Source organism: Uranotaenia lowii, chromosome 1 (genome assembly GCF_029784155.1).
Source record: "Uranotaenia lowii strain MFRU-FL chromosome 1, ASM2978415v1, whole genome shotgun sequence".
Classification (NCBI taxonomy): Eukaryota; Metazoa; Arthropoda; class Insecta; order Diptera; family Culicidae; genus Uranotaenia; species Uranotaenia lowii.
This window is the reverse complement of record NC_073691.1, coordinates 38692848-38717818: the sequence shown is the minus strand read 5'-3', so window position 1 is coordinate 38717818 and position 24971 is coordinate 38692848. Positions and strand designations below refer to the sequence as shown.

General features: G+C 34.7%; 1 protein-coding gene across 1 annotated transcript; it reads left to right on the top strand.

The window, feature by feature from the left end:
• Window positions 1-24647, top strand: LOC129750341 (sorting nexin-25). The gene is made up of 4 exons (XM_055745451.1): window positions 1-496; window positions 11350-12238; window positions 12306-13716; window positions 23515-24647. The coding sequence occupies exons 1-4, from the start codon at window positions 376-378 to the stop codon at window positions 24181-24183; spliced, it is 3090 nt and encodes a 1029-aa protein (XP_055601426.1). The 5' UTR covers window positions 1-375; the 3' UTR covers window positions 24184-24647.
• The last annotated feature ends 324 nt before the right edge of the window (window positions 24648-24971 follow it).

The window sequence follows — 24971 nt, the reverse complement described above, 5'->3', positions numbered from 1 at the left end:
GGTTTTCCGCTTGACCAGTCTCGAATGGGGCGTATTTTGGATAACAACTAGCAAGACGGTAGCTGGTAGCTCGATAAGCTACAATATTGTGGGCTGTTTGCCAGTGCTCAGTGGTGCAAATTTTTCTTGGATCGGAAGCGTAGATCTGGGTCGAACAGTGATTCATTGAAAGTGCTTATCTTTATCAACATCAGGGACTAGCTCTCGGAGCAATCTGTGCAGCAAAAATGTGATAGTGGCTAGGACGGGAATCTAGAAATTAAGTTAAGAAGCCTCTTGAAGGCCGTCCTTGAAAGGGTGCTACCATCGTCAGTCGAAGGAAGCAGAAGGAAGAAAAAACCGGGACATTCATAATTTGTGTCCTCAACCAGGAGGATGAAGCTGATCTACTGGATCGGAGTCGTTGGAACCGTAATTGTGGCCATCTCACTATATTGGCCACTATTTTTCTGGATATTCCTCTTTGTTCTCTACTCGCTGATTCTGATCGCCTTGGGTAAGTGAAGCGCGGGTGAGGTTTTTTTTAACCAGGACAAGGTAAGGAAAGTTGAGGGGGTGGTTTCGCGTGAACTAAATTAGAGGGTTGCATGAAGGGAAACATTCTGGCTAGGTGCTGGAATCGATTCGAATACGGCGACAAGTGACAAGTGAATGCGATATGAAATAATAATTAGTTCTGCTTCACAGTTGGAGAAAGTCAAATATAGTTATCAATCCATATTTGTGTTGGCGGTGGTGAGGCTGATCGATTATCTTAAAAAAATGGGGGAAAAAATTACCAGCCCGAATGATTCTGGCCGGTCTTCCAACCAAACATAAGCGGTCAAGGTCGTACTTGAATGGTTTCTTCTGAAACGTGAGATCAATTCGAGTCAGGTATTTTTTATTCAGCAAGCTGCAAAGATTCAAACATGTTGCTGAGCAGCTAGCAACGAAATATCTTCGATTTTTTGCCTTCCATTATCTTCTTAATTTTTTTTAAAAAAGTTTTAATTTTATCAAATGGATCCCATCGAGTCAAAGGGGTATAAGTGCATCAAAGAAAATTTCGAGAAAACACGCATTTTAATTGATGTGTTTGGATATTTTCGAGAATTTGTATTTTCTATTGAATGTTAAAGTATGTAAATAAAATTTCAAAAAATTCTAAAAATCAACAAATATGGTTTGAAGTATTGAAAAATAGTTTGGCATCGTGAGCTCAAAATTGAGCATGTTGTCACTATACTCCTTGGGTTCTGAGAACCTCAAATAAAGTTTTTTTTTTAATTTTTGTTTTTTTTTAAATCTTAAGAAAATTTATAGGCTTCTAATGTTAAAAGTTTTCCTAATTATAGTGCCTTTATTCGGTTCATAACGTAAATCCATTCTTGAGTGACAATATGATGGAATTTGGCTTGAAATTCTATTCGGGTGCATCCCATTAAAAAAAATTCTTTGGCAACTGAATGAATTCTTGAAATTTTAAATTTTGCTGCATTATTTTTACTAGACGCACCTTGAAAGCCCACAAAAAATCCCTAATCAGAACTTAAGTGTCAATTTGGCACTCCTCGTTTAAATCCGCTATATCTCTCTTGTTTCTCAATCGATTTTTAAGAAATAGTTTTGAAAACCAAATTATATAACTCAAATGTGTTTTTTCCAACAATACTCAGCTAGAATACTTTGGATTTATTTACGTTATTCAAAGTCCAAAACAAAAAAAAAACTGAAAAAAACATGCTTCAGAAAAAGACTGTAGTTATGCTACGGAATGCTTAAAAATTGACTTAGTGTCCAAGAAAGCTAAAGTTTGACGCTATGCAATGCACACAAGGATATATTTGTTGAAAAAAAAAAATTGGAAATCAAACCGTCAAAATTGTTTAAACTACACTAGATCAATTTGGAAGAGATGACACGAATGCTAAAGCGCTGGTAAAGTGTCACAAAAAAAACAAAAAAAAATGGAAGAGAGGATTTAAAAGTTGACTTTACTTGTCATACTTTCGCATTTTCAGATGATCAAACTACTAAATTTTGGGATTTTTGACATATTTTCAAAAGGTAGCTGTTTTTCAAACTTTTTGTCAATTTGCAACTTTTTTGATTTTCTTCCACTTAAATTCAACTTTGCACTGGGTTTTGAATATTTTCAACGAGAAGTTCTCACGCAAGATTTTCACATTAAATTTATATTCTCCAGAAAGCCAATTTCATAGCGATTCTCGTTGTGTAATTAAATTTTTTAAGACTTCCAATAACGGAAAACTTAAGTGTTGTAGCCATGGCCGTAGGAACGGGGGGAAAGGGCGGTATTGGGTGGTTTACCTTCCCCCCCCCTCCCCTGAGGGTCCAAAAAGGCAAGCGAGTCATTCTACTCTACACTCAAGATTTTGAATCAATAATTAAATTATGATAATAGAGTAAAGTTATTCAAGACTAACAATCTAGACTAAATAAATCCTAATGCTTAAACCTAAAAAACCCTTCCCAAGTTTAAAATTCTGCCACAGTTTTAATAATTTTCTTACTTGTTCATAGAATAAGGTTGCCAGATTCTTTTCAACACGTATTTTGGCCGGACAATTCCGGGCTGTTTTATATATAAAACCTGGCAAAATCCGGGTATTTGATTCCAAAACCTGGTAAAATCCAGGTATTTGATTTCAAAATTGTCGACCAAAGTCCGGGCAATATCTGGGAAAGTTTAGTCAAAACCTAGGAAATCCCCATCAATAATAAAAAAAAAAACTTGAAAAAACCTTTCATGATTCTTTGTTTAAAACTTGCTCCATAAAACTTTGGACGATAAATGCAAATCATAATGGAGGTTCTGAATTTGCATTTCGTATCAAATTTGAATCATGTTTTTCGATAATCACATGCATTTTCAATATTTTGATAATAGTTTTCCGAACATGAAAAAAGAAGTATTTAGATTTGTATTTAAATTCGAAGTTCCTATGCTTTATTCTTACGCAAAATATAAATATTTATAGCTTCTAAGTGGCGATCCAAAATTGAAAACTCAGATTCAGATATATCATTTAAAATTCACATTTTAATTAAGATTCACAAAACAGATTAAAAATAAATAATTGAAATAGTGGAATAAATAAATGATTCGTGAATTAGGGCAATTGAACTTGGCTTATATTTAATTATGATTCTTAAAATAAGTTGATCACCGTTAATTGATTTTTGTAAATTCATTTTTGCAGCATATCGTTGAAATTTATATTCTTGGAGAAAGAATATCAGATTTGAAAATTGGCAAAGATGGATAGAAAAGTGAAGAGAAAATTTACGATATGCCGAAAGAATAAGTTTACAAATAACTAAGATTCGGAAAACGTATTTTTTGTACAATTAACCCTTCGTTTCATAAAGTAACAATTTTGCAACAATTAATGTATGGAATAAGTGAAAAATCGTATTTTATTTTAATTTTTTTTTTTTGATTTACTCGTCATTTCCAACTGAAAAAAATGATTTTTAAAGGAAAAATAAAAAACCATGAAATAAAGGGTTAAGAAATCGAATAGAAATTCGGGTTGAATTCAGGCTTTGAATTCACGTTTGAAAATTCAGAAACAGATTTAGCTGGTGAATGAGTTTTTTAATAAACGTAAAATTATTGAGGAATTCAAGAGAACATGAACTTAAACTTTGCTTCAAGATTCCAGATTTCAAATTTTTCAATAAGAAGTAGTTTGTACAAATTTGTACAGAATTTGTCACAAATATTAAATAATCATCCACAGGATTTTCATTCAAAATATATTCTGTTAAAGCAACATTTTCCCGATCTTCACCTTTTAAATTTGCACAAAATTTTATATTTTTTCGGTGTTTTGTTTAACATAAGTAATAACGCATAATTTTTAAGCATAATTTCAAATTGAAATCATAAACTTAGTTCAAGTTTGCATCGAGCAAATTTGGTTCAGAAATTTTTGTTGTTTTGGAAAATTTTATTTATTTTCATCAAAGCTTAGAATCTTTGAACTTGCAAAAGAGTTTGGAAGATTGGGCTACTTTGATTTGAGCATAAAATAAGTTTTTTTGAAGGAATTTAAGGCTACCCTAAAAAGAACTTATTTTATCCTTAAGTAGAATAACTTTTACCTTGCAGACTCTTAAAAAAATTCTAAAATTTTAATCATCACTGAAAGCAAATGAATGAAAGCAATTTTGTTTCTTAAGGTTTCATTACAAAAAACTAGCTCACCCTTTAAGCTAAGGACCACTTTTCTAAAGTTACGATTTATTATGAAAACTATTAATTGTAATATTTTCGTCTATGAAAACTATTAATGAGTTCTTGAAAATGAATAATCATATAGTTACAATTATAATTTGATTTAATTTTCCTTATTCGTGCGTTGTTGGGAAAAAATCATAGGTAAAAAACAGTAAACGAAACTCAAAATCCCCCCCTCCCCCCAATGGTCGGTTCTTCCTATGACCCTGGTTGTAGATGAACGTTGTCTAAGCAACATATTTGAGATACGTTACGAGGCATTATGGGGCAGAACCTAGAATAGTTTGGAGAAAACCTTATTTTTAAATTTTTAGATTAAATATTTGATATTTGTATTTTGGAAACAAGATTTGAAGTGTATCTTAAACCTTTCAAAAATTGGGAAAATTTAATGTTTTGGGCAATATACTAAATAAGAGGAGCGAGAACGATAGCGAGAATAGAATGCATAACATAAAAATGCAAAGATTTTCACCTTGAAATTGAAATCTCAAAGTAAAATTTTTCAACAAAACTCCACGTCGAGTAACATATTAAAATGAAAAACTAAGTTTCAACTTTATGAAGAAAAAGAAAGTAGTTGCCAATACGTGCTAATAAAGAAGTTATTCAACAAATAAAATTCAATAGTTTTTCTCAGTAACTCGTTCTAAACCCTTCAATACAGGATTTGTTTTTTAAATGAGAAAAGAAAATTTTGAGCCGGTGAAATAATAACATTTTAATTCGAATAACACAACTGAACAGATTTGAAGCCATTTTTGTTAGTCTTATGAGAATTATGGCCCAATAAAGTTGAAAAATAATTTATGTTATTGGTGATCTTCTACGATACAATTTATTTTAAATATCTTCCAAACATTATTCATTATGTGCAGATGTATGTTTGTGATTGATTCAGATTAAAACATTAGTTAGACTTTCAAAATTTTAAGATAATAATAACTGCAATTTTCAAAAATAATTTTTTTTTTCGCAAAATTTTGATTTTTTTGCATATTTTCATTGATATCTCACACAGAAATTAATATATCGTGATTAAAATACCATGGGCTAATTTCTTTTAATCTCGAAAGTATTTTTTATGAAAAAATAAAATGACATAAATATTTGGACTTTCATTATAATATTTTTTTTTTAATATCACTATGCATAAAGAATTAAAATGGAAGCCCATTTGTTAATTTGAGATCCTAGTAAGTGAAACAATGCTTTTAAGGAAGTGAAGATATGTTATAATTAAATTTTTTAACTTAAACTTTTCTGCAGAAATTGAAAAAAAAAATTAGGAGAGCGGAGTAGATAGCTATCTATATCTCGAGATGATTTATGGAAAATTTCATTAGCCTTCATGCAAAAACGACTCTTTGATCAATATAAAATTATCTTTCTGATGAAAATAGTTTCAATAGCAAGAACTCACATCTATGACCTAGACTTATGTGCGTGTGATCTTGGTAAACCAGATTCACAAAAGTCAGAAAAGAGGTACATTTCTTCATTTTTTTTAAAGCTAAAAAATCTTTGACACTGAATAACGGCCAATAATAGCAAAATTAAAAAAAAAAAAAAACAAAAAAACAGAAACTGGAAAAAAACAAATTTTAAATATTTTCCAATTCTAATACCCATTATATTGAAGAAAATACAATAAAATGCGAAAAAAATCAAAATTATCTGCTTTTTATTTCCGATTCTAACATACTTAGAAAAAAAATGTATTACAAAGCTTTGTGAATGTTTATAGTGTTGCCGAAAGCATTCATGATTATTTTGATTTTTTTTATTTACAATATTACATTCAAAACCATAAATTTTTAATTGTTGTTTAAAAATCGTCAAATCTCTTCATTTTCTGTTTTGCGAAGATTTTGGAAGACGGTTTTAATTTTACTGCTAATGCGTTGGATTGGGCAGAGTTCCATCTTTAATGTAGAAAATATTGAATCATGTAATTTTTTGTTTGTTCGAAGTTATCGTATTCAAGGCAAGGAACTATCATCATTTTTTATTCGATCATCATAAGTTAAAATAGCATATGTCGATGAGATAGCTTTTATTAGCGAGAACATTTCATCCGAAGACATAAAACCTCTATGCGTTGATTGGAAGAAGTTACGAGATTTTGCCCAGTACAAAGCATGTTCTACCCCAGTGTGCGGGGTTTTCAAAACTAAAATTTCTGTAAAAACTGGTAGGAAATCGAGAAAGATTTATTTGTTTTAGTCAGAAATGTCAAATTGACTGGAACGGATGATGATGAATTCTAAACTCTCCTTTTCTGGAGGTATTATTTATAATTACATCAAACCCTTTTTCATTTAAGTGATAAACAGTTTTCGGCACCAAAGAGCTGATTCTATATTTACTAAATAATCCACTAGGTTTATGTTTGCGGTTTGTGGTCAACGTTTTTTCTTTCGAAACATTTCGTCGTTTGACTAAATTGACAGAATTGGCATGAATGAAAATATTTAAAAAAATGATGAAATATAAAAAGTTTAAAAATTTTCCAAATTTGTATAAGTAGACCATTTAAACAAATTAGAGAAACTTCACAAAAATTCAGAAATTTCAATGTTTCCTTTTTTTAAGTTTCGATAATTTTTCCTATTTTCTAAATTTTGTCAATGTTTTTCAAAATATGTCAAGTTTGTTGTGTTAATCTGACAAGTTTAAATAATTGTCATTTTGATTTTCAATTTTATCAATTCGTTTATTTTTGATTCGCTTTGTTTCTATTGACAATATTGTCATTTCTAATATAAATATATTTGTTAAATTTTTAATTTTTGTCATTTTTGTCATTTTTATCATTTTTGTCATTTTTATCATTTTTGTCAATTTTGTCATTTTTGTCATTTTTGTCATTTTTGTCATTTTTGTCATTTTTGTCATTTTTGTCATTTTTGTCATTTTTGTCATTTTTGTCATTTTTGTCATTTTTGTCATTTTTGTCATTTTTGTCATTTTTGTCATTTTTGTCATTTTTGTCATTTTTGTCATTTTTGTCATTTTTGTCATTTTTGTCATTTTTGTCAATTTTGTCATTTTTGTCATTTTTGTCATTTTTGTCATTTTTGTCATTTTTGTCATTTTTGTCATTTTTGTCATTTTTGTCATTTTTGTAATTTTTGTCATTTTTGTCATTTTTGTCATTTTTGTCATTTTTGTCATTTTTGTCATTTTTGTCATTTTTGTCATTTTTGTCATTTTTGTCATTTTTGTCATTTTTGTCATTTTTGTCATTTTTGTCATTTTTGTCATTTTTGTCATTTTTGTCATTTTTGTCATTTTTGTCATTTTTGTCTTTTTGTCATTTTTGTCATTTTTGTCATTTTTGTCATTTTTGTCATTTTTGTCTTTTTTGTCATTTTTGTCATTTTTGTCATTTTTGTCATTTTTGTCATTTTTGTCATTTTTGTCATTTTTGTCATTTTTGTCATTTTTGTAATTTTTGTCATTTTTGTCATTTTTGTCATTTTTGTCATTTTTGTCATTTTTGTCATTTTTGTCATTTTTGTCATTTTTGTCATTTTTGTCATTTTTGTCATTTTTGTCATTTTTGTCATTTTTGTCATTTTTGTCATTTTTGTCATTTTTGTCATTTTTGTCATTTTTGTCATTTTTGTCATTTTTGTCATTTTTGTCATTTTTGTCATTTTTGTCATTTTTGTCATTTTTGTCATTTTTGTAATTTTTGTAATTTTTGTAATTTTTGTAATTTTTGTCATTTTTGTCATTTTTGTCATTTTTGTCATTTTTGTCATTTTTGTCATTTTTGTCATTTTTGTCATTTTTGTCATTTTTGTCATTTTTGTCATTTTTGTCATTTTTGTCATTTTTGTCATTTTTGTCATTTTTGTCATTTTTGTCATTTTTGTCATTTTTGTCATTTTTGTCATTTTTGTCATTTTTGTCATTTTTGTCATTTTTGTCATTTTTGTCATTTTTGTCATTTTTGTCATTTTTGTCATTTTTGTCATTTTTGTCATTTTTGTCATTTTTGTCATTTTTGTCATTTTTGTCATTTTTGTCATTTTTGTCATTTTTGTCATTTTTTGTCATTTTTTGTCATTTTTTGTCATTTTTGTCATTTTTTGTCATTTTTGTCATTTTTGTCATTTTTGTCATTTTTGTCATTTTTGTCATTTTTGTCATTTTTGTCATTTTTGTCATTTTTGTCATTTTTGTCATTTTTGTCATTTTTGTCATTTTTGTCATTTTTGTCATTTTTGTCATTTTTGTCATTTTTGTCATTTTTGTCATTTTTGTCATTTTTGTCATTTTTGTCATTTTTGTCATTTTTGTCATTTTTGTCATTTTTGTCATTTTTGTCATTTTTGTCATTTTTGTCATTTTTGTCATTTTTGTCATTTTTGTCATTTTTGTCATTTTTGTCATTTTTGTCATTTTTGTCATTTTTTGTCATTTTTGTCATTTTTGTCATTTTTGTCATTTTTGTCATTTTTGTCATTTTTGTCATTTTTGTCATTTTTGTCATTTTTGTCATTTTTGTCATTTTTGTCATTTTTGTCATTTTTGTCATTTTTGTCATTTTTGTCATTTTTGTCATTTTTGTCATTTTTGTCATTTTTGTCATTTTTGTCATTTTTGTCATTTTTGTCATTTTTGTCATTTTTGTCATTTTTGTCATTTTTGTCATTTTTGTCATTTTTGTCATTTTTGTCATTTTTGTCATTTTTGTCATTTTTGTCATTTTTGTCATTTTTGTCATTTTTGTCATTTTTGTCATTTTTGTCATTTTTGTCATTTTTGTCATTTTTGTCATTTTTGTCATTTTTGTCATTTTTGTCATTTTTGTCATTTTTGTCATTTTTGTCATTTTTGTCATTTTTGTCATTTTTGTCATTTTTGTCATTTTTGTCATTTTTGTCATTTTTGTCATTTTTGTCATTTTTGTCATTTTTGTCATTTTTGTCATTTTTGTCATTTTTGTCATTTTTGTCATTTTTGTCATTTTTGTCATTTTTGTCATTTTTGTAATTTTTGTAATTTTTGTAATTTTTGTAATTTTTGTAATTTTTGTAATTTTTGTAATTTTTGTAATTTTTGTAATTTTTGTAATTTTTGTAATTTTTGTAATTTTTGTAATTTTTGTCATTTTTGTCATTTTTGTCATTTTTGTCATTTTTGTCATTTTTGTCATTTTTGTCATTCTTGTCATTTTTTGTCATTTTTGTCATTTTTGTCATTTTTGTCATTTTTGTCATTTTTGTCATTTTTGTCATTTTTGTCATTTTTGTCATTTTTGGCATTTTTGTCATTTTTGTCATTTTTGTCATTTTTGTCATTTTTGTCATTTTTGTCATTTTTGTCATTTTTGTCATTTTTGTCATTTTTGTCATTTTTGTCATTTTTGTCATTTTTGTCATTTTTGTCATTTTTGTCATTTTTGTCATTTTTGTCATTTTTGTCATTTTCGTCATTTTTGTCATTTTTGTCATTTTTGTCATTTTTGTCATTTTTGTCATTTTTGTCATTTTTGTCATTTTTGTCATTTTTGTCATTTTTGTCATTTTTGTCATTTTTGTCATTTTTGTCATTTTTGTCATTTTTGTCATTTTTGTCATTTTTGTCATTTTTGTCATTTTTGTCATTTTTGTCATTTTTGTCATTTTTGTCATTTTTGTCATTTTTGTCATTTTTGTCATTTTTGTCATTTTTGTCATTTTTGTCATTTTTGTCATTTTTGTCATTTTTGTCATTTTTGTCATTTTTGTCATTTTTGTCATTTTTGTCATTTTTGTCATTTTTGTCATTTTTGTCATTTTTGTCATTTTTGTCATTTTTGTCATTTTTGTCATTTTTGTCATTTTTGTCATTTTTGTCATTTTTGTCATTTTTGTCATTTTTATCATTTTTGTCATTTTTGTCATTTTTGTCATTTTTGTCATTTTTGTCATTTTTGTCATTTTTGTCATTTTTGTCATTTTTGTCATTTTTGTCATTTTTGTCATTTTTGTCATTTTTGTCATTTTTGTTATTTTTGTCTATTTTGTCATTTTTGTCATTTTTGTCATTTTTGTCATTTTTGTCATTTTTGTCATTTTTGTCATTTTTTTCATTTTTGTCATTTTTGTCATTTTTGTCATTTTTGTCATTTTTGTCATTTTTGTCATTTTCGTCATTTTTGTCATTTTTGTCATTTTTGTCATTTTTGTCATTTTTGTCATTTTTGTCATTTTTGTCATTTTTGTCATTTTTGTCATTTTTGTCATTTCTGTCATTTCTGTCATTTCTGTCATTTTGTCATTTTTGTCATTTTTGTCATTTTTGTCATTTTTGTCATTTTTGTCATTTTTGTCATATTTGTAATTTTTGTAATTTTTGTCATTTTTGGCATTTTTGTCATTTTTGTCATTTTTGTCATTTTTGTCATTTTTGTCATTTTTGTCATTTTTGTCATTTTTGTCATTTTTGTCATTTTTGTCATTTTTGTCATTTTTGTCATTTTTGTCATTTTTGTCATTTTTGTCATTTTTGTCATTTTTGTCATTTTTGTCATTTTTGTCATTTTTGTCATTTTTGTCATTTTTGTCATTTTTGTCATTTTTGTCATTTTTGTCATTTTTGTCATTTTTGTCATTTTTGTCATTTTTGTCATTTTTGTCATTTTTGTCATTTTTATCATTTTTGTCATTTTTGTCATTTTTGTCATTTTTGTCATTTTTGTCATTTTTGTCATTTTTGTCATTTTTGTCATTTGTGTCCATTCGTTATTTTTGTCAATTATCTATTTTCATATTTTTTCCAGTTCAATAATTCGAGTTTATAAATTGAGAATATTGATTAAAGGTAAAGAATTACTAAAACTGACAAATTAGAATTGAGAAAATGAAAAAAATGAACTAAATTAAGAATATTGACAAAACTAGCAAAACTGATTAACTTTCAGAATTGAAAATATGAGCAAAGGGTATTCACATTTAAACACTTAAATATGCAGACATCTCAAAACTTGTCGATTTAAATTCCAGAACTTCGTTTTAATATATATTCTTGTTGACCCAGTGTGATTAATGGCTTTTTATTCAACGAGATTATTTTTTCTCATTTTTTCATTTTTCACCTTACAGCCATTTTCGGAACCATCTACTTCCACTACAAACTAACAAGCAGGGGAGACACTACCACCCACGAACATCGGGCCCAGAACCTTCCCTCGAATGTGCTGTACAATGCCACCAAATCGCAACTATTCGATCCACCGTCTCCACCGAAAACTTCCACCAGTTTACCGATAATCTTTGGCCGTACGGTGGATAGTTTGCTGCAGCAGATCATAGGAAATACCATGAGGGATGTCGTTGGACCAGCTCTTGGCGAAATTATTGCCAATCCAAAGAAGATCGTAGATTTGTTGAAGGAGGATATCTGGTTGGGGATCGAGAAGCTGCACGAACGATCGGCAAGGATCGATGCTCCTAAGATGATTGCTTGTGACTTCGTGGTCAAGGTTACTGTTCACCTGGAGAAGATAAGAATCTCTCAGGCCCGAGCAGTCGAGTTGGGTACCGAACCTGTCTTCGGAACATCGTCCTATTTAGCCACTCAAGAGAAGGAACTGGAGTTCTTGAAGAAAATTTGTGAGATAATGATAATATTTCTGTTACCGAGAGGCTACTCTCTCTCGCCCATCAAGGATTTGTTGAGCGAGGTGGTCTCGTATAAGGTGCTGTTCCCGTTGATCAAGCTAATAACTTCCCCGGATTTTATCAACCAGCAGGTGGTAGAGTGCATTGAGACGAAACTGATGGCGGTTGCCATCAATAAGCGAAGTTACGAGTATGCAGCTAATTTTGAGGATTTCCTGAAGATTATCAACGGTTGTCAATCGTTGGATGAGCTACACTCGATTAGGGGCAGTATCATCAACGATATCATGCAGGCGACTACAATGCAGAATTTGCAACGGACAAGAGGCTTCGACAGTGACTGCTTCGTAGGAAAGAATAGCAACAGTGGGTAAGAATTTTTCATTTTTTTGTATGAGAGTTTTGAAATTTTAATGATATTTATTACCTTTTTTCAGAAATAGTTCAACAGATTCAGACAACGGACCAAGCCGGGCTGAAATAACCGCTTCGTTGAAGCTGAAGAAGTACATCCAGCAGCTGTCATTCGCCAAAACCCAATGCGAAAAGAATCTCTCCAAGCTAGGCTGGGATGGAAACGTCAGTAACGATGTGGACCTCTCGATCCTGGACATTCTCTCAACGGTAGCCGGAAGACGTCACTTCACGGTGTTTTTAGAACCCCTGAAAGCCTCCTCACTACTAGGTTTCTACACCATGGTCGAGGAGCTGAAGCACGCTCCCAAAAGTTCCTGGCATCAGCTGGGTGCTGAAGTATTTTATACTTTTATCAGGTGCCCGAACTCGGAGATACCTGTCGAAAAGACTGACCGTAAGAAGATGGAGTCCTTCATGGTGGGCGACAGTGGCCCGGAGATATTTTTCGACATTCAACGAGAATGCCTTGTAACGCTGGAGGAGAAATACTATCAGCCGTTTCTGCTCAGTGAGGAATATTCGAAGCTCAAGAGCTCGCTTACTCAGGACGATTTTAAGGAGATAACCCTTAGTACGTACATTTCTTCCAGCCAGGATAGTCAAGACGAGACGGCTTCCAATGCTTCTTCGGCCAGTGGAGACATCGATCCGATGATAATGGATCTGAGTAACCACTCGACTTATGCCAGAAACAAGTTGGAACAGCTGGACGAAAAGCTAGCCAATAAAAATCAAGCTCTGGAAGCGTTGAAACAATCGCTTAAGCCAGACTCCAAACTCTTAGCTATTCTGGAGAAAGAGATCGATTGGTTAAAAGGAGAGAAGCGACAACTCGAATCTCACCTCCTGAGAACAGAGGTTTGGGCCGAGTACTTGGGCAAGTGGAGATCGATCGTAGAGAGCGTAGACTTTTCAGACGATAAAGAACCTCAACCGCAGTTTATGATCGTCGTTCAGGTAGACGAGGTTAATGACTGTGGAAAAGAGGAGGTCGCCACTGCTATGGATGCTGCCGACAGCATATCTACGGGTTGGGTTGTGGTCCGATCCCTAGCACAATTCCACGAGCTGCACCGGAAGCTTCGACCGATGTGTAACGAGCTGAAGACCATCGATCTTCCCTCGAACAATGCGTTCAAGCTGTTTCTCCTCAAAAATGATAAATCTCTTCTGGAGAAATCGAAGCTACAGATTCAAAAATATCTAAACTTCATCTTAGAAGATGATCATCTGAACCAAAGTGAGGCGCTGTACGAGTTTCTTAGTCCCAGCTCGGATCGACTGAAACAGAGTGTAACGCCGTCGCCCTCCAAGAAGCAGTCTTCTAAATTTTCGCTGGCAACCCTGTTCAAAGCGAACAGTGAGAAGTTGGACCAGTTTTGGGGACCGCACTTCAAGCTGAATACCGCCGATTTTGCCGATGAAGATCAGGTAAGTTTTTTCCAACCTTCTGAATGCTTATGCCCAAGTCTGCTAAAAATCTGGTCTGCAGTTTGTTAATTCTTTGCTCCACCTTGTTTTGGATCTGACACAGTTTTTTTAGAGGCAATCGAAGTGTTCATGTTTAATCATCTATCGTCAAAACACAAAGAAGTTTGATATTAACTACAAAAAATGTTACTAGAGCACTCACAGATTCAGGAATGTTTTAAGTTATGGTAGGAGTTTTAGAGAGCGGAGAATAAATGCTTCTGAGCTGAAGAAATCGAAGATATGTATAAGATTGTAAGATTGTATATAAAACAAAGCCTCCCGGGATGCCTCAACAAACTCTACCATTAGCAGTTTTGGAGCTTTGGTATTAATGGATATGAAGGAGGAGTATTTCATGTCAATCAGGTTATACTATAGCAACATGTTGACCTGCTGCAATGAGAGGGGATAGTGAGCAACTAACGAGAGGGTTTTTTTGGTCCGATACCGAAAGCCAGTCTTCATCGGATGATGGTCTGGCTAGATATATACCTATATTAGTGTCAGTTTCTCCTAGTTACTTTCTCGATCTAACTAGATGAAACTCAAAGCGATCATCAATCTGGATTATGTAAGGAGTCGGAGTTTAATAAGAGGAAAACCATTCTAATGGTTACGTTAATTGATTGTTTACTTTTCAATTGTGTGTGTGTTTTTTTTTGGTTACCCAGGTGGTAAATTCGAAGAAGGAATTTTACGAATTGGTCCCAATGCACGACGAGTGCCGTGTCAACATGGCACCAATGGGTCGACTCGTTATACACTCATTCGTATATACATACGAAATAAACTCCATCTACAGACATCAGACAATTTCCCAAACAAGTACCTGCCCTAAGGCAATACTTCGGCAAGGGGTGTCTAATTCACGCCTAAGCACTACTTAAGCAACACTCGCCAAAAAGTTCAAATTTAAATTTAATATCATCCTGACCGCCCATGATCATCTTCACGTTGTGGTCCCATCGGCTACGCTGATTGTTTTGCGTAGTTCATTTGATAGCATCGGACTTAGTCAAGTTAACTTACGTTATCCTAAGTCAATCACAATTTGCGCCAGTCTCCAACTCCTTTGCAAAGCAGTCATTATCCAGGCGAGCCCATCGCTGACTGCATGCCATGTGTTGATGTCATCACACATCTTCTGCAACATGGTGTCCGCTGTCGTTTCTGGTTCGCAGGCGGCGAATATGTTGGCACGTTCCTCTTCAAATTTTGGACAATAGAATACTACGTGTTCGGATGTATCGTCCACGTCCGCATGTCCGAACCTGTGGTGATACTTCATGAAGACTCCATGACCAGTCAGGAATTGCGTCATGTAGAAATCCACTTCGCCATGCTTTCTCTCTATCCACTCCTTGATGTTTTGGATCAATGGATGGGTCCACCTTCCTCTTTCTGAGCTGTCCCACAGCTGCTGTCAGTTGGCCATGGAGTTATTTCTGGCTCGTGTTCTCACGTTTTGCGCGACTCTATTTTCGTAGCAATAGGAGGCTTCCACCAACAAAACCGAGATGGGCATGGCTCCCGCTTCAACGCATGCAGCATCCGACGAAACTGTGCGGTATGCACTGATGACCCGCATATTCATTCGCCTTTGTACATTATTCAGCTTCTGCTGGTTACACTGGATGTTAAGACCAGATTTCTAGGCCGCCCCTCCATACCGAAGGATTGACGAAACTATACTCGAAATTATCCTTCGCTTACTACTTCGGATCCCCGAGTTGTTCGCCATTATCCTCGTGAGTGCGGCCGTTGCTGTTGCCGCCTTCTTGCACACATACTCAACGTGGTTTTTAAACTGAGCCGGTCTTCATTCATCACACCCAAATATTTAAGCTCACGCATTGATTCGATAGTGCATGATCTAACTGTAATCCTGCCTGTTTGTGGTAAAATCAGGTTTGATATCAGGATCATCTCGGTTTTGTAGTGAGCTAACTGCAAACTTTTGGAGTGCATCCAGCACTTTACCGCTTCTACAGCCTCTGAAGCTCTTAGCTGGACGATTTCTGTTGAGTAACCGTTCGCTAGAAGAACGACGTCTCGAAACCAACCAACTTTACTCCCTCTGGCAGGCTCAATGTCAGCACCTCATCATACGTAATATTCCACACAACCGGGCCCAGTATCGACCCTTGTGGTACTCCAGCTGTAACATCCATTTCCTGAAATATTTCGCTCGTCATGAACTGTAGCTTGCGATCCTAGATATGAGATATTTTGGTATCCTCATTTTTAAAAGTGTGAAGCAATCGCTGCCCAGCTGACACTATTGAAGGCATTGCGCACGTCCAATGTTACTACCGCACAAAGACGATCCCCTCTACTCTTCTTGAGTCTGTAGAGTATCAGCCGTTTCGATGACAGTTCGAATGACGTCGACTATGCATCGTCCCTTTCGAAAGCCGAATTGATTGTTGGACAATCCACTTTCGCCCTCGGTGAACTGCTGGATACGATTCAAGATCACATTTTCTAGAATTTATCTAACCGTATCAAATAGGCATAATGGCCTGTATACCTGTATTCCCTAATGGCTTTCCTGGTTTAGGCAGCAGAACCAGCTTCTGCGGTTTCCAAACATCTGGAAACATCCTTTCCTCAATACAAATTTGTAATCACGATCGGAATGTTTCGGGAAACTCCATAATTTTAACTCCTCCTCGTTCGATACTCCTCACGTTTTACCTAGTCCAGCAAGCTTGTCGTCGGTCCGCATCTGACGAAGCACGTCCGCGTAAGTACCCTTAAGCGCCTTAACTACGAAAAATAGCTTCACCTTTTTCGCTTACCTGGCTTCGCTTTGGGGTTTGTTTTCGTAGTACTCTCTCCTTACGGCGTTTACGAGTCACTGTCTGCCATTCGTTGGGCGCTCCCTCGTTGGGTATGTCGTCTTTGCCTTTCAATTGGTCAGAGTCCTGTCAAACCATCGGGTTTCGGGCCCTCTTCTTTAGGGTGGCAGGTCTTGGATCACCTGGTGACCCTCGTTTTCTTTTTACACACTTAGAGCTTCTCGGAGTAATGAGTTAATTCCTCATCGTTTGAACGAAGGCATCGATCCGTTTCGGGCGACTGACATTTGCCTCAGAGGGTTTCTCCGCCTCTGTTTCTCTACAAGTAGCACATTTAGCGCTCTTACCATCTCCAGGACTGCTTTGTTTGCCTCTGTAAAAAGAGCCGTAGCCTTTACAAGTTTGTCCTTGACCTCCTTATGATTTTTTTGCTTGCTCAAATCCAAGCTAGTCAATGCCTTCATTTCTGTTATTGCTTCCTTCATTGCATTCGGCACAGGAACTTCATCTGTCTCTGGAGAGCTGAGAGGCTCTCCCTTCTTCTGCTATGGAGTCTTCTAGAGTTTCTATCAGTTGGAAAGCAAGCTGCCGAGCTGGAGATCGCCGAAGACTAATCCCAAGTAACCAAAAGTCGCATAGATACTTAATCTTGTGCATTAAAAGTTCACATTTGGCTGAGTAAAAGGTCCTGGAGAGAATTGAAAATAAGTGCTTGAATCGGACTTCTGAACGAACATAAAAAGTCTAAAAAAGTAGCATAGAACATTTTTGTGCGTTCTAAGTGCCTTTAAAAACCCAGGATTTAATTTGGACTATCGTGCTTCGTTACGAACTTCTTACGAATTTTTTGGTTCCATGAAGAACTTCTTACGAACTTTTCGGTTCCATGCAGCACTTGTTACGAACGTTTTGGTTCCATGAGGAACTTCTAAAGAACTTCAATGCAAACGTATACATTATTTACAAAAAATAAAAGAATGGTTTGTTTTACGTTAATTTTCTTCATGGAGTTTTGTCGAAGTTTTCCATTTAATTTTTTCACATGGCTTGGATTTTTTTTCAAAATCATTTTAACTAGTAACATACAGTTCAATCAATCATGTTTATCTAGATATTTCACTCAAACAAAGCTTTTTTTCTCGGTCAATGGTGAATATGACAAAAATGGGTGAAGGGAGGAACATAAAACAGTAAAAATGATTTAGGATATGTATATTCATCAGCAATATTCATAACTTATAAATTTAATTTATATTCACAATCTTACTACATTTAAAAGTTTTTACGTTTTCCACAGCGATTCCGACTCTTCTTATTTTCCTCCTCGATGAAAGCAACTCTCACATCAACCGCAACGACACATACAGCAACTAAAAAATTAAACACAACAAACAGCTGGTATCAAAGGGGAACTCATCGATGGACTCTGTGGAAATGTGGGCAGATTAAATTAATATTTTGTCCAATATTTAATGCGAAAATTTTCTGCCGTGAAAAGCGTACCATTCTGTTTTTGATTTTCTCCTTGGACGAAAAGCTGACACAGTAGAAACAGAGAGGCTCCCCCAGAACCTAGAGTAAGGTCGTCACTAGTTGGCACCGAAGGTAGTTTCTTGCGACCGGAAGCACTTACATCATCAATCTCTTCGTGCATTTGTGTTTCCGCTAAGAGCAACCGAAAATAATTTTCTCCCATCAAGAATCTAAAATTTACAAAATTATCGTTAGTGAAGCAGTACAAAATAAAACTCCTTAAAAAAATCGTACTTTTTCACTAGCTCAATTTGGCTTTCATTTTCTCTTGTTGAAGATTCAGCAGCACTTCATTGTCGGATGTTTCTTAAAAGAACTCGTTGATTCACCGCTTGGAGTTATTTTTTTTTATTTTCAATTAGAATTTTAAAGAAAAAGTAAGGCACACATATCACAAAAAAACAAAACCAAACTTTGAAAAACTTACGTTTGTTCTTGAATCGTGCGAGTCTGGTTTGGAAGAAATTGATTGATCATTAATGAATACAAATGTTTACGTTTTTTAACATTTAGCCTACTTTGAAAACGTGATAACATGAATCAACTTTAAATTGATGTTTAAAATCAGTTCAATATAAGCATTGCCCATGGTACAGAGGTAGCGTGTTCAGTTCTCACCACGAAGATCCAGGTTCAAACCTCCAAGCATACCCAAGTAACCAAAAGTCGCATAGATACTTAATCTTGTACATTAAAAGTTCACATTTGGCTGAGTTAAAGGTTCTCGAGAGAAATGAAAAAAAGTGTTTGAATTGGACTTCTGAATGAACATAAAAAGTCTATACAAATAGCATAAAACATTTTTGTGCGTTCCAAGTACCTTAAAAAATCCAAGATTCAATTTGGACTATCGTGCTTCGTTACGAACTTCTTACGAATTTTTGGGTTCCATGAAGAACTTCTTAAGAACTTTTTGGTTCCATGCAGAGCTTGTTACGAACCTTTTGGTTCTATGAAGAACTTCAAAAGAACTTCAATGCAATGAATAACAGAAAATCAGAGATACCAATGTACGAAAAACGAATTGACCCACAAATAAATCAACTGTTTTGATCAAAATGGAAAGATGACATCAATTTGAAATATTATTTTAAATATAAATCTCACATTATTTTAAAATTTTGACAATATTTATATCTCATAAAATTTCACAATGTCACTTAAAAATAAGGAATAATAAGGACAATATATTTAAAAAATACTGAATGTGATTATAATGATATCGCAATTCTTTGCTTGAATAAAAAGATGAAAATCTGAATTTTCAACAGAGGTTTTCATTCAGAAAAAATCTTATAAAACTTGACTATCAAATCGTCCACGTGTTTTAATAAATCAATTGATTTAGATTTAATAAAAAGACAAAATAAAGCTACAATATTCGTACCAAATTTATTTTACATATTACATTCGTATGTAACAGCCTTATCTTTCTTGAGATTCAGCAATAGGGAAGAATACTAAAATATTATGGTTACCATTCCTTGAGATCAGATTGTCAAGGTATAATAAAAGACTTATTTATTTACATGTTTGAAACTTTTCACATTTTATGCCTATGCCATCGAGTTTCTATTTCCAATATTTTGTTCTCTCTTCGACGGGAGCAGATCTGATGGCAGCATCAGCAACAGCGAAATCGGCTTTACCAACACCCGGAAGATCCACTAACCAAGGGCAGCTTTTCCTAGCAGAAGCATTAAAATCATCGCATTGATGGACAGGGACACTCTTGAAACCGATTGAATGTAATCAATTTTTTGTTTTCAACACGAGAATTTCCACCAGGGACTGCCAAAAAATAATGAACTGAATACTATCCACATACTGGATGATAAATTTTGGGGATTTTTGTTCTTGGTTTCAACTTGGTTTTTGCTTTTTAAAGCCGCAACCTGAAAGAAATGTTTTACATAAAATATCAAATATCACGGAAACAAATTTAAAACTTACGTATCACATGAATGATTGCCGATGCAGAATGAGCGAATGTACCAAATCTGTACGAAGGATTATTTCTTCTGAAGGGTGATAAAACTTCGTCTTTTCATACCTTCTGTTTATAATATTTTAAACGGATTGTTTACATGTTTATCCCGCCTACTTTTAAAGAATAACCCGTAGTTAACTTTAAAATAATGTTTTGAATACAACAACCTAGGCAACAGCTATGGTATAAAAGTAACGTGTTCAGTTCGTATCTAGCAGGATCAGGTTCAAATCTTGTAAAAAGCAAATTTTTCAAGTAAGTATTACATTTGTAAAAAAAACCGAAGCAATATAAAGAAATACAAATTTGAGTGCCCTAGATTTGAGGGTGGAAAAAACTTGATCAAACATTTTTTCTATAATATTTTTTTTATTCAAAGCACTATGCCATGGCTGAGTAGCCTTTTATTCAGCTTTGAATATGGAACTTGAAAGTATCGATAAGAACTTAAATTTTAAGCTGTATAGAATGCTATACAGCCCTCAAACAAGGCTGAGTAAGCTTTTAAGAGCCTGTTTTATGGAACTTTTGGTTACTTGGGATACACGTTGTTAAAGTAAGTATGAAATTCATTTAAAGAGGAGGTATGTAATAGTCCTACACAGATTTGAGAACATGGTAGATTCCAAATTAATTAAAAATACATGATAGCGTTATTTTTTTTCCTTTTCTGTTTTTTTTTATGGTTTTCTGCAAAGGCTGAGTAGCCTTCTACTCAGCTTTGATTAAAGAACTTAAAAGTGTGGATAAGAACTTAAATTTTCAGCTGAATAGAATGTTATACAGCGCTCGAGCAGGGCTGAGTAAGCTTTTAAGAGACTGTTTTATGGAACTTTTGGTTACTTGGGATGCCACCGAATGGATTAGGGCTTGCACCCTTCTCCGCACTTTCCTCCTTCTTTCTCTCATCATTATAAGCTTTAATTTTATGAATCATTTGTGAATCCCACGAGTAGCTAGGCAAATATACGGTCGACTGTGCCAGTGCTCTGCTTTAGCGCAGCAAGGACTGCAATACGGCGGGGTTTGCCCCGGTGCCCCACATGCTACCGTTATCAACTAAGACATTTAAAAACCCGCTTAATCCGTCGACCGTCCATCATTCCAGGTCCAACAACCTCCTCCTGACTAAGATCCGATAACTTTTCAGTTGGCTTCTCGGCATCCTTCACCAGCTTTCCCTGCGCTCCGATGCTTTTCCTGAGACCTTTTTCTATTTATTGACTACTTATGTGGTAAATCCATTTTACGGAATGCATTCCAAGGCACGGCGTTCCCGAAGTTTGCTTCTCTGGGTCCATGGGTGCAATTGGACGACTCATGATACAATGCTACAAGTAACATTTTACTCCCTACGCCTTAAAGTCCACTAAGGGCCACTTGACCTTTGTTCCCACCTCGACCTGTTAAACACTTTATCTTTCGCGGTGGGAGCTCGTTTCGCGCTTGAGCGCCTCAAGGTAATACTCGATTCCGAATTCACTATCAGCAATGACCTCGTTTCAACACGACTCGATGCACAACCTCTCCTCTGGCGAGTTAAGACATCTCATCTTATAAAAGAGGTCTACATTCAGTGCAATTAATAACTTTGCGAATCTAGTCCAGAAAGTCCAGAATCACATAACGAGTTGTCGACGACACTTTCTCTGGTTTCACTCGCGAGTCAGGAGGCAAGGCCCCCTGAACCACGAGTAAAACTCAGACTCCTCCGAACCCTCCAGTGCTGACTTAAGTCACCATTCCCCAATTTGAAAATCGGGGGCTTCACGATCCGAAGCACAAATCGAGCTGTTGACCGCGCTCACCAGGTCGCACACACTGTTCGAGCGCATTAATTCCCGAAACGCATGTCGAACCCAGACACCTCCAGCACAACACTGTGCCTCGTTTGACTTCTTGTGCCTGACACCTCTCTAAGACATGTGATATAAAGTCACTACTTTGCGCGTCTATTCATTAAGCGCGTCGGGTCAAGGAGGCCTCGAAATGCAAAACAAGTTGGTGATCCGTCCGGTCACATCGACGGTTCAGAGACATGACCCCCCGAACACGTGTAGGACCCTCACCCTCACACTCGAGTACTGGTACCTAAATACCCAGGTGTAACATTCCTTCCGTGCGAATTTGCAGAGACGTTTCAACCCTGGACCACGAGAACGTGGAAGATCGTAGATGACCTCCCAATGGTCTAGTCTATCTGTCACTGTTGATTCCGCTTCTTCTCTATTTAACCAGTGCTGGGTCCATAACCTGATGAAATTGAACTTCGGACAGTAATACTTGGAGTAACTTTGTTTCTAACTTAGCAGTTTATTTATAGGTTGCAGTTACTCATTGTCTGTGTTTCCTGCAGTCCATGTTGTTTTGCTTCTCATCTATGACTGCGAAAATTAAATTTCAACATCGAGCTCCAGAGGTTGCTATATATTACATGATGAATTGATAAGTGTTTATTGCTCTTTATTTTCCTCGACAATGCAACATCTGATTTTTGGCCCAATTGATCAAGACTTGATACTGAAGTCTAGATCTGAAGTGAATTCCTTATATGAATAGGCGTAAGGGTGGAAACTGTTATAAAGAATCAATAGATCGTTGGCGATGGTAAAGAAGGTCTCTAGAAATCGTCATCGCTATTGGAGTTGATTTTTGAGGCACATACGTTACGATGAGTAGTGGGTAACCCAATCGAAGAAGTATTAATTCAAGTTGCTGGTATAAGGTCGAGTGTTGTAACTATTGCATTTCTCTGTTGTAACTGTTGTGTCACTGTAGGGAACCTCTGTCCTATAACTTATGCGTTTTGGTTTAGTTTTGCACCAGTATACTACAAAAAGCTCAGTTTTGCACTGGTAGTGATCTGAGTGCGGACGGTACCAACCTCTAGAAATATTCAGAGTTGCTTGTGTCCTCACCAATACTATCAAGAGTTTTGACTGATCATGCTTTCCGATATTGACCTTCTTGAGTCGAGAAACCTTTCGAACCTCTTGAATGCTGGACTACAAAAAGCTAACGGAGCTTGAAGCAAACTTTTTTGTTACACTGACATAATGTTCTTAAGGTCCGCAAATCATCACAAGTTGAAAAATGTTCGGCACATGAATGACACCATAAGGCAAACAGTTAAACTTGTATTCAAGATTAATTCGTTGCACATAGTCAGACTGTACAACTAAACGTCGCGTCTGCCAGATAGACTACTCATCACAATGGAATGAATAACCTTTTGGTTTACAAAATTTCCTGTTCTCTCTGTGCTAATGTTGTTCACGGAGATCAGCAAAATGCCTCCTTAAAATAGTGTAAGAGTCCTTCTACAAGTTCATTTATCCTCTTTAGATACCCAATGACCCTCGAATACTATCATTTTTATTGTAATAAATTAGTTAAGGTTGAGATTTAAAAAAAAATCCTTTTCATCCACAGGTTTCCATGTACCTGGAGGGTTCCAGTGCCGAAAACGGTGCCGGCAAACCATCGGAAGCTGACGCCAAAGACTCGATAGCCGAACCGCTGTACGCTCTGCTGGGAGAAATCTTCGACATGAGTGGAGTCTTCAAATGGCTCCGGAGAAGCTTGATATCGTTTGTACAGATTACCTACGGTCAAACTATCAACAGACAGATTAGAGAGTCTATCAACTATTTATTCGAGGAACCGATGATGCACACCTATGCTTCAACTGTGCTAAAGGCCTTGTGGCCAGGAGGAGTCCTGACGGTGAAGAACATCGATAGGACCGAGGATCAGCAGGAAATGACCATGATTGCCGCCAAGTCACTACTGATGGACAATATTCCGGATTTACTGTGTAACCTTATTGGTGCTCAGAACGCAAAAGCGGGAATCATGAAACTTTTCGATAACGTCCAAAACCCGCTGTACAATAAGCAACTGTTCTACGATTTGCTGGAGATTTTGATGCTGGAGCTATTCCCCGAGATCCGGCAACTTAAAGTTCCTCCAAGTGTTACAGCTGTAGCGGTCGTTGGAGGTTCGGCTTCAACTTCAGCCGTCTCGACGCCAACGCATGGCGTCCATTCTGCGACCTCAAGTTCTCCCATGAAATCCATATCACGCACCTACCGAGACTAACCTCACTTGACCTGACCAGCAGCTGATCTTGGATACTATCAGTAAGAGAAGCAAGAATTAAATCCGGACCCACAGAAATGGTGTATCATCGTTTGAGTTGTTTGGTCGCTTACCGAATTACGCACGCGTGGCAATGTCCCCAATGTCGGCTTCCGACGCTAGTCCTTTTCCAAAATCTACTTTTCGCAAATTGAGGTAGTATTTCACCAGCCCAGCCCACCTATGAAGTTGCATTACCATTTTTAAACACTTTAGGAATGAAATTATATTAAACTGTAGTAAAAAATAATTTAAGGTATTGGTACTCATCCGAGACAAACGGACTATGTAGATAAACGTAAAAGGTGTACTAACGATGGTCGTGGTGATTGTGTAACGTACATGTATGTATAGGCTATGAACATCCCGAGGACCCGAAATTGATCTCACAGAACTACTTATCCGATACCCACTCTGAAAAAATAAATTTGCAAATATTTAAATAAATGTTTAGTTTCTTTTAAGGGAGCTTCTTCAAAGAATTTGGACATTTGGTTAGAGGTGAATATTTGTTCATTTATACGACTCGACAGACCGAAAAATCCTATTCAAGGAACGTAAAATTACGACAGCTTATCTTATGTAAACTTCAACGGTTTTTTCTTACAACTTCTTTAATTTTCTCTTTTCAACAAACATATTATGCTACACTGCTGACACAATGTGTATTTTTTAATACAAAAATAGTCAGGATTAGCTTCCAGGTCTTCATGCTCATTCTGACCGAAACCTGACACTGATACTTTTCC